Source organism: Paroedura picta, chromosome 10 (genome assembly GCF_049243985.1).
Source record: "Paroedura picta isolate Pp20150507F chromosome 10, Ppicta_v3.0, whole genome shotgun sequence".
NCBI lineage: Eukaryota > Metazoa > Chordata > Lepidosauria > Squamata > Gekkonidae > Paroedura > Paroedura picta.
In genome coordinates this window covers 23,937,140-23,947,390 of record NC_135378.1, presented here as the reverse complement: position 1 = coordinate 23,947,390, position 10,251 = coordinate 23,937,140, and the positions used below count along the sequence as shown (strand labels likewise).

General features: G+C 44.2%; 1 protein-coding gene across 2 annotated transcripts in view; it reads left to right on the top strand.

Moving 5' to 3' along the window:
• Nucleotides 1-1,174: 1,174 nt before the first annotated feature.
• Nucleotides 1,175-10,251, top strand: part of RELL1 (RELT like 1) — a 33,745-nt gene continuing 24,668 nt past the window's right edge. For both annotated transcript variants that reach the window (XM_077301662.1, XM_077301661.1), the window contains exon 1: nt 1,175-1,399. In XM_077301662.1, coding sequence (XP_077157777.1) covers nt 1,303-1,399 — 97 coding nt within the window. In that variant the 5' untranslated portion in view covers nt 1,175-1,302. The remainder of the gene's footprint in view (nt 1,400-10,251) is intronic.

Sequence of the window (10,251 nt, the reverse complement as noted above, 5' to 3'; positions counted from 1 at the left end):
AATCCTGAGCAATTGTCCCTTCCTTGCTGGCTCATTGTTTTTTCAATAGAGGGCCATCTTAATTCATGATGATTGTAAAAGGATAGCCATAAAGTCCATTGCAGCACAATAAAAACCAAAGTCCAGTGTCTCCTTCAACACCAGCAGGGGTTATTTTGGTCTCTTTCTTGAGTCCTGTCTGAAGAAGCAACTGGTGACTCATGAAAGCTCACATTGAAATAAATGGTTTTATTTCACACTGGTTCATGCTTCCATGCTCCAGTGCTTTTGCTCGTGTGAACGAGCCATCTTAAAGATCACGCAACAGAAAGCTTCCAAGACCCTCTCTTGCTCAAATGACGTCCTTTAAAAGGTAAAGGTATCCCCTGTGCAAGCACCGAGTCATGTCTGACCCTTGGGGTGACGCCCTCCAGCGTTTTCATGGCAGACTCAATACGGGGTGGTTTGCCAGTGCCTTCCCCAGTCATGACCGTTTACCCCCCAGCAAGCTGGGTACTCCTTTATAAAACCACAATAAATCTGTGCACCTTCAAAAGCTATTTTGGGATGCCTGGGATGTTTAGGCCCAGGAATAACTCCCAACTTCCTGAAAGGAAATTGGATTGTTTTAAAACGCATAAAATATTTTTAATCCCTGTTTTATTTCATGATGCATTGAGAGACAGCCTGGGCCCACTCTCTCCTCTTTCTTTACAAAGTGGTTTCTCATCTCCATAAAGTTATATATATATATTCTTTACGCAGCTCGGTGCTCCGCCCCTTTTGCATATTTCAGCTCTGCCCACAAGGCAAACAGTGTCAACCTAAAGCAGAATATTCCAAGCCCGGTCCTGTGATCCTGCTTCCTTACAGCCCTGAAAGGTCAAGCCTCATGGGAGCCTCAGCCTCTCTTCCCCCGAGGACAGAATAAGCACAAGCACTCCCGCAGACTACGCTTTATTTTAGCCTATAAGCCAGGGCTGGTCAAATTGCGCCCCTGGCAGGGGCTCATGGTAATTGTAGTCTACGGACATCTGGAGAGGCGCAGTTTGGCCAGCCGTGGCTAAGAGCTCTCCAAATGCGCCCCAGGGAGCTCCTCCTTTCCCTCCGCTTGCCCTTAGAGCCGCCGCCCGCCCTCGGCCCCCGCGGGTTGGCCGCGGGAGCGAGCAAGAAAGCGGCGGAGGCGGAGCTGTGCAGAACCGCACCCGGGCTGGCGGACGGGGAGCAGGAGGAGGACCGTGGAGGAAGGCGGAGGCCGGCTGGGCTGGGCTGGGCTGGGGTGCCGCCGCGCGGAGCCCAGAGCGGGGCTTCCTTCCAGGAGCGATGCCTTCCCTCTGGCCAGCCACGCTTCTCCCCGTCGCTCCCCCCACTCGGCTTCCCCCAGCAGCGTCTACCTGGGTCGGCCACCGCTTGGCGCACGGTGGGTGCGGGCGAGGGTTGGGGCGGGTGGGCGGGCGTCTGCAAAGGGAAACTTGCAGGGAGGGAAGCCCGGGGTCCGCTCGCCCCCTCCACGCGTGTCCCCCCTCGCCAGCGAGGCCTCCGTGCCCCGAGCTCCCGGCCCCCGCCCGGCGCGCCTTTCCTCTCACCGCCAGCTTCCTAGGCTCGGTTCCCAAAAACAAAAATTGCGTTTATTTATGATTGGCTCTGCAGCCGCGCCGTTTAATCAGCCGGGATTCAAGCACTGTTATCTTGGCGTGCATAAAGTCCTCTTGGGGAGAAAGTGGTGGTGGTGGTGGTTTAAATATACAGTGGTTAAAATATACAGGGGTTAAAATATACAGTGTGGCTCCAGTTTGACCTCTCTCGGTCTCTGTCATGTTGCACCCTCTTCTAAATCCGTTGGCTTCCGTGGCATTAGAAGGGCATGTCTCCTTTTCTCAGTCGCCGGGGGAATGGCTGGAACGCCTGAGGTTTTGCTGTTGTCTCTGTGTAAAAGGGATCTCGGGTATTCCATAGATGTAGAGCCCTTCCCAGGGCTTAATTTAAAATCCAGGGATTATTTTGAATGCCAGAATGGTGTGAAGGGGGAGGGATGGTTCCTGAGCATGTGAAGACTGCCTTGCTCTGTCACTGAGGAATGTGTTTTGACACATATAAGTGGATTTCCATGTTGGTTGACAGTGAGTTTGCCACATGGTTTGGTTTGTGTTTTAGATTCCGCCGTTCTGGTATTTTTATTAAAAATAGGACCCGGGGATTGAAATCAAGTTTTGAGGCATTTTCCTCCCGGTGTCACAGGGTTTGTCTTTTTGTACTTCTTTTGTGATTTTTTATTGTTGTGCAGTCCCTTTTGAGCAATGTTAACTATTGGCTCCTTGTCTATAATGACTCTGCACGATTTTTGAAGATATAGATTTCCAACACTGGAAAGCACTTCTTGTATAAGAACTAGAGAGTACAGATCATGTGTAGATTAGTGGATGCAGGGATTCCTCATTATGTGTATGTTGCTGTACTTGGGCCCATGGAGGTCATTTGCATGCAGGAATTTTGTAATGTGTAAAATGACCCCCAAGTGTTCTCTGGATGTGTACCTCAATTCTAGCATTTGCAGAAGGCTCCTAGTTGAATTCTTGGCCCGCTCTGCCTGTCTTGGGGTATATAGTCAAGATCACTTTAAACCAGATTGTTTTAATGTGTTTCACCTGTATTTATGCACACACACACACAAAAACAAAATTGGTTAAAATCGTATGGTGTAATATAATTTATTTGTTTGTTTGGGTTTTTATACCGTCCATTCTTTACGGCTCTGGACGGTTTACATGGAACATTGCACAAATTTACATGGAACATTTCATTTTTTTGTATGGTTCTCTCTGTGTGGGGTATGTGATTTAAAGATTCATTGGTATTTGACTACAGAATTGGGAGGGGGTAGGCATTTCATTAAAAAGCTTCCCTTTAAGGTTAGCTTCTAAAAGCCTTCCTGAACCCTCAAGGAAGGGCAAGCCATAAGTACAATTAATAGTAACAACCACCACCACTACTTTATTTTTATAGCCAGCCCTTCCTGGTTGGCTCAGGCTCTATTAGTATTATTATTGTAGTAGTTATAATAGTTATTATTATCTTCCAACAATGTGTATTTTCACATCTGTCACTCCTAAAGTAATAGGTCACGGAAGCTGCTGTGTTAATGTGATTTAGGGTGGACTTCAATGCTGTTGCCCTTATATTCATTACAACGTTTTGGGATGTAGCTCATTCTTCATGGTTTAACAATTCCAGTCTTTGCAGTTGAAAATCAGATGGAATGGCATAGCCACCCACCCCTTTCCCCACCCTGTCCTGGATCTGAGAGTAGGATCTAAGGCAGTATTGATAGTGGTTTGGGAGCCACCTGTGACACTTCGGCGCACTGTTCCTCAAAACAGCATCTGTCCCATATTTTAGGAAAGTGGGCAGGCCTCTTGCTTTGGCACCTGGGTCCCAACTTGAAGAAGCTGCTGCTGAAGGAACAGAAACACCGTAAGCATCTTGCAAATGCAGCCTTCATGACAGGGAAGGAAGTAAATGTGGCTCTTTTGTTCATTGTAGTTATGAATGTGGCCCTCCAGGAGCTGCAATAAGTACCTCTAATCTAGTGGCTTTATTATTAAAGAAGAAGTAAGGCCTGTAGTAGAAGAAGAGCTGTTTTTTTGTACCCACTTTTTACTACCTGCAGGGGTTTCAAAGCAACTTTCAGTTGCCTACCTTTCCTTTCCTTGCAACAGAACCATGTGAGGTAGGTGAGGCTGAGAGGGCTCAGAGAGAACTGTGACTGGTCCAAAGTCACCCAGCTGGCTGTATGTGGAGGAGGAATGGGGACTGAAACCCAGTTCTCCAGATTAGAGGCCGTCGTTCTTAAACATCACACAACACTGGCGCTAGTAGCATCACTGCTTGTAAAAATCACATGTTAAGTTGTTTCATGTCCACTTTTTGAAATTTCTCACCTAAATGCCTGATAAGAGAGGATCCAGAATATCCCTTATCCTAATTTGCAATTTATTCCCAATAATAACACTTTGCTGTTTCCAACTGTGTGCTGAAGGAAAGTTAGCCTTGGGTAACATGACGGAGCATCCTCAGGGTTTTATTGCCGCCTCTGGTGGGAAGAATCTTTGCACACTTCCTTGTATTATTACTTGTGTTATGCTTGGTCCGGCAGTGAGAGCCCGTAGTTTGTTTTGTTTGAAAGCTGTAAAAGGAAATGCTCACAAAGATTTCTGCAGAATGATGTTGGGTTCTTCCTTTTCCGTTGTACAGGAGAGCCAACAAGACTAGCACTAATTTTCCTCTGACTATCTTATTGATTGATCAATTTATATACCTCTCAGACCTGCTGCCTCGGGGCGTTGAACAACCATTAATTATAACATAATAAACCTATGAACTATGTATTGTTTTTAAGGTTTTAACTTATGTTTAAAGGTAAATGTTTGTTGTACACTGCCTTGAGCCGTATGGAAGGGCAGTATATACATGAAACAATAACAATAGCATCAATTCAGATTAAAACCAACAGGGCATTTGAGAAACTGTATGAAACCAGTTATCAACCCCAGTGATTGTTATTGAGATTGGCAATGGTGTTGGCCATTTGTGAAGTTGCAGGGAAGGAAAGAGGGGGACGGGAGGGAAGCCCGGAACTAGATGGTCTAACTTGTAGTACGCAAGAGCGTCTTAAAAGGAAAAGCATGTATATATTTGTGAAGATAACACACAAGAGGCACATGTGTTTTGAAGTTGTTACTAAAAATGCAGTATAGTATGTTAGGATCGTGCTTTTAATTATGCTTCGATCCATAGTATGAAGTTGTGCCACCCAATCCAGTGGGGCATACATTTGGGTACGTATGTGTGGGATTGCAGCTAAAGCCACACTTACCTGACAGTATGTTCCAAAATGAGTGGGACGAGCAGGCATGGTTAAAATTGTGCTGCATGCTGGAAGTCCTATATACAGTTCATTGGCATCAGAGCCAGTGTGGGGTAGTGGCTAAGAGCGGCGGCTTCTAATCTGGTGATCCGGGTTTGATTCTGTGCTCCTCCACAAGCAGCCAGTTGGGTGACCTTCGGCACGTTACAGTCCTGATAGTCCTGTTCTTACATAGCTCACTCAGCCCCATCTACATGGCAGGGTGTCTGTTGGGAGAAGAAAGGGAAGGCGATTGTAAGCCACTTTGAGACTCCTTTGGGCAGTGAAAAGAAAGGTATGAAAACCTCCCCCCCTCTTCCTCCTCCTCCTCTTCCTCCTCAACTACTTTCAGTTCTTTATGCCCCATTCACAAGGAAGAGTGGTGCTTAGCTGTAATTGCAAAGACAGAGTTGGAGTTGTTTTTAAAAAGTTTTCTTCAGGCCTGTGGTGGCCAAGTTCCTAGTCATTGCCCTGCTGCTGAATGTTGTCGTAGTAAAAGTTTATTTCATCAGCCCTGGGCCATCGCCATCTTACAAAATCCATGCATGGTTAAATATTAAAAAGACACATGTATATTTGCAGCTGAATGTCATATTTATCTCAATTGATCCTTGTCTTTTCTTTTAAAAATATTTTTTAATTGTGGCCTTGCTCTTGTGAGAGTCCAGGGTATGTGCATTGAATAAATGAAAATGAACTTGGTAGAACGTAATTTTGGGTAGGGATAATTCAGGTGTGGGAAATCAGGCATGCCTCTCTGGAAATGCTGTTCTTTTTAAAAATTAAAATCTTCTTTCAGTGCCAAATGTATTGCTATAGAGGTAGAGAATACTTGCAGGATGTTCTCAAAAGAGAAACATCTCAATAAATGTGTCCTGAAAAAAAAACAGAAATTGTACAACCAATCTTAATAAATCCTATTTTCACATATTGTTTTTCAGTTATAACTGCAATAAACTTCAAAAGTGGCAATTGTGCTTACAGGAGAAAACCTTTGGTGATATTGTAGCAGTATATCTCCAGCTGCAAGGTCGCTTTGCAATATTTACACGGAATGCATTCCGTTGTTTCGAAGCGCCACTGAAATGTAAACATTGCATCTCTTCCGAAATGGTACTGTAAGACTGGATGCCATATTATAGCAGGTATTATTTGAGACCTGTGACCAAGGAGATTAGTTTTTTAAAAAACAAAACAACCCTCCCAGTGCTGTGTTGTTCATTGTTTAAAATTAATATAAAAATCAGTTGCGGTTGTTCCTTGCCGCCCTCCTAAATAGCCATGTAATGCTCAGCTGTTAATGTGTTCTACCCTTCAGCCATTCAAGAGTGCCCTAGTTTTTCAAGTAAAATTAAAACTTTTATCAAGAGTATGCTGCATCCCCTTGAAACTCAAATACTTTGGCCACCTCATGAGAAGGAAGGACTCCCTGGAGAAGAGCCTAATGCTGGGAGCGATCGAGGGCAAAAGAAGAAGGGGACGACAGAGAATGAGGTGGCTGGATGGAGTCACTGAAGCAGTCGGTGCAAACTTAAATGGACTCCGGGGAATGGTAGAGGACAGGAAGGCCTGGAGGATCGTTGTCCGTGGGGTTGCAATGGGTCGGACATGACTTCGCACCTAACAACAACAAATGCTGCATCCCCAGAATATAAATCAGGGGTTACCCGACAGCTCCCCAAGGGTTATATGGCCTTTCCCAGTAGTTCAGATGGTGGCTGACATCACTAGAGCAGGGGTAGTCAACCTGTGGTCCTCCAGATGTCCATGGACTACAATTCCCATGAACCCCTGCCAGCGTTTGCTGGCAGGGGCTCATGGGAATTGTAGTCCATGGACATCTGGAGGGGCACAGGTTGACTACCCCTGCACTAGAGGGCACTGGAGCCCACCTCCCCTGTAGCTCTACAGGCCTCGTCTCTTTCTCCACAATGGGAATGGTCAGTGATCGATTGATTGGCTGGCCCCCACATCTTACTTCCACGCTCACGTCTCTGAAGGGGAATGGCACCACTGCTGGGGTTCCTCCATGGTCAAAAGGCTGAAAAAGGCTGGTATAAGTACTTCTTGCAGAAACACAAACCCTTAGGCATATGTTGAAATTAGCATTTCTAGGTAAGGTAACATGGGATTCAAACTATGATTTGTTTTTTAAGCTTCCTGGGATTGTGCTCAGAATTCAGAGTTTTCTTGGTTTTCCATAGCCAGTTTCATGGCATAGAAGATGGGGAGTGTCCACGATGAACCCTGGGAATATATTGTAAAACAGCTGTTCTGCTGGGCCTATGGTTGAGGCCTCCGGTAACTTCTAACCACTGTCTATTCTGCCTGTAGCCACCAGGCAATACTCTTCAATGAGGGTTATGTTAAGTGGACCCCTCTCCCATATAAGAGCACTATTAAAGGCAATAGTAGCTGTGTAATTTTAAAATGTATTAACTATTTAAAAATTAATTTTGAATTTTGCTTTTGTATAATTTTAGAATTAATGTATTTTATTGACACTCAATCCTCCCTAAGTGCTTTTCAGAAAGGGCACAGTAGAAGAAGAGTTGGTTCTTATATGCTGCTTTTCTCTACCCGCAGGAGCCTCAAAGCGGCTTACATTCGCCTTCCCTTTCCTCTCCCCACAACAGACACCCTGTGAGGGAGGAGAGGCTGAGAGAGCCCTGATATTCCTGCTCAGTCAGAACAGCTTTCTCAGTGCTATGGTGAGCCCAAGGTCACCCAGCTGGTTGCATGAGGGGGAATGTGGAATCAAACCCTAACCCTAACTAATCAACGCTCCTAACTACTACACCAACCTGTCTACCATTACACAGTCAACACATTGAGACATCTGAACATGTATTACTCCAGTGTAGGCTATACGATCAATTCAGGGGAGAACTTATATCTTCCCTACAGAATAAGCCCAACTCAGAGGCAATCACAGACATGTTGTCAGACAAAAGCACAGAAATAACTTCTGTTGTGGCCAGATTTGCTTGGAGAGCAATCAAAACAAGGAAGAGCTGGTTGGATTCGGAGCAACTTAGGCAGAGATAGTCTCAATTGCTTGAGATAATGCTTGTGAGTTTTAAAACCAGAATGATTCTTATAGCTGGAATGTTTTTATCTTTATCACAGTCAACACATAAATAAATACAATAAACAAGGGGGGGGGAAACAGCTTATTCTTTAACTCAAAATCTGAACTTCCTGAGACACTTTAAAATAGGGGAAACCCTTCAGGATTGAGCGGGAGGAGGAGGGTAATTCTATCTACCCCTTGCTCTGTGAATCCAGGAATGACTTTTAGGTCAGGTTGGCAAGAGAGAAGAGCTTGTGAAAATCCAGTTGGGGAAAGTTCCTCAAATATGAGATTTCTGTTTTCCCTGCTGCCGTGGTTTGATTTCAGTCAAACACTATAGTTTCAACTTTACATGTTCTTGGGTGGTTTGACATGGAATCAGTTGCTACCTCTGGGGGAAAGTAGCCAACGTATGGTCTGGAGGAAGGGTTCCATGGGGCCACGGATACATGTGTTGTGCCCCTCAGCCCACCACCCTCATCCCCATGGCCAGTTGGGTGGCTCAGTGGGTATTGTGAGCGTCTGTGAGACTTTGCAAGGCAACCTGCCTGGGTCACAGGCTTTGTTCCAGTCCAGGTTAGTGCAGGGCCACCTAACTGTTTTGACGTGCACCCTTATTGCAGAGTGTCGAAGTCTGAATCGGTGACTGTTTTCGGAATAGAATGAACCAGAACGGGAGAAAAGACTGGCTGGCTTGGGGGGAAATACAGTAAAATCAGAGTCCAGTAGCACCTTTAAGACCAACAAAGATTTATTCAAGGTGTGAGCTTTCGAGTGCAAGAGTGCTTGTACTCTTTTGAGGACTTCAAGCTCCCCCGCCCCCATTTCTCCTTTTCATGGTGGACAATTTCTACAGAGGCCAGAGAGAGAGAGAAAAGTCCCTACAGGTGTTGGGAAAACAGTTGAGGGCATGGTGGACTAGACCTTGCAGGTTAGAGCAGGACTGCTCTGCCACTGAGAGGGACTGTAATTTATTTCCTGGTACACATTCTTTGGCAATTTAAGTACTCATTTGGTGTTTTATTATTGTGACTCACTGTCGGTTGTGTAGACAGGAAAGCTGGATTTTAAAAATAAAGACATAACACTGGCTGATCCCCCTCCCTTTCTTAGGATGCTCTCAAGAGGGTGGCTCAAACGGATCCTTCATCTTAACTGTTCCATTTTGCTTTGTTCTGTAATGTTGTCATGACCACAGCATTAAGTTTTCCCCCCAAGTGAGGAGCTTTTTAAGTGGTACAAAATGAAAAACAAAAGAGAACAATGTGCATTCCACTCTCTTTCCCCCTTGAGAAAAAAACCACTCCTTAAAAATGTGGAAAAGGCTGTTCCAGAGAAGAGTGTGATTTGTGCCTTCATAGATTTGCTGCAGCTGCTAAAATGAGATCCTGGTTTTAATAACTGCTGTAGCATCATCATTTTTTATGTAGCTGACTGTGTTTTTATATGCCGCCTTTTGGCATTGTTGCTGCTGTTTTTATTATGCTTAAAGTATACTTTAATTATGCCAAGTTACTGCTGTTTTATTTAATGTTTTACTGACTGTTTCACAGTCACTTTGTATTACTGTGCTGTGTTAACTGCTTTGGACTTCTTTAAATAGAAAACCAAAGTAGAATTTTTTTAAAAAAATGTTATTCTTTTTTCCCCGTTAGTAGTTAGAATTTCAGATTTTTGTGTCTTAAAGAAAACATGATGCCTGTTTTAAGTGATTATCATTCATTCTAATTTCTCACTCTTTGGGTGACATGAGAGGAAAGAAAGTTCTGTGGGGCCAGGTGAGCTTGGCTAACAAGTATGGACTCATCAGTTTAACCACATTTTAATTACCGTAACTAATCTGATAAAACTAAACTTCTTGAATTGTTGCAGGCCATTTGTAACTCACATGTTACAGGAACAAAAGACTCTGTCTCATTGGTTGTCTTTTATTATGAGGCAAAATGTCATTTAGATTGAGCAATGATTACAAATGTGTGAGAAGATTATAATATCCATGTAGCTTCTTGGAAAGAAGAATATCCCTTTACAAGCTGGCAATCTCCTCTGTCAATGGTCTGTGTCGGTTCTACTTGGTTGTGGTGTATTACCTACTTGGTTTGTCAAAGAAGGGCTCTCTAGACGTGTCTCCATACGAATATGGTCTTTCTGTTCAAGTTAACATAAAAAAAATATTGGGAATCAATGTAGGGAAATTACTTTCCCTCTGGAGCCTCTCAATCCAGTCTATATTTTTAAAAATATATATTTATATCTCTTCTTGCCATCAGGGCCCAGAGGACTTTACAACATCATT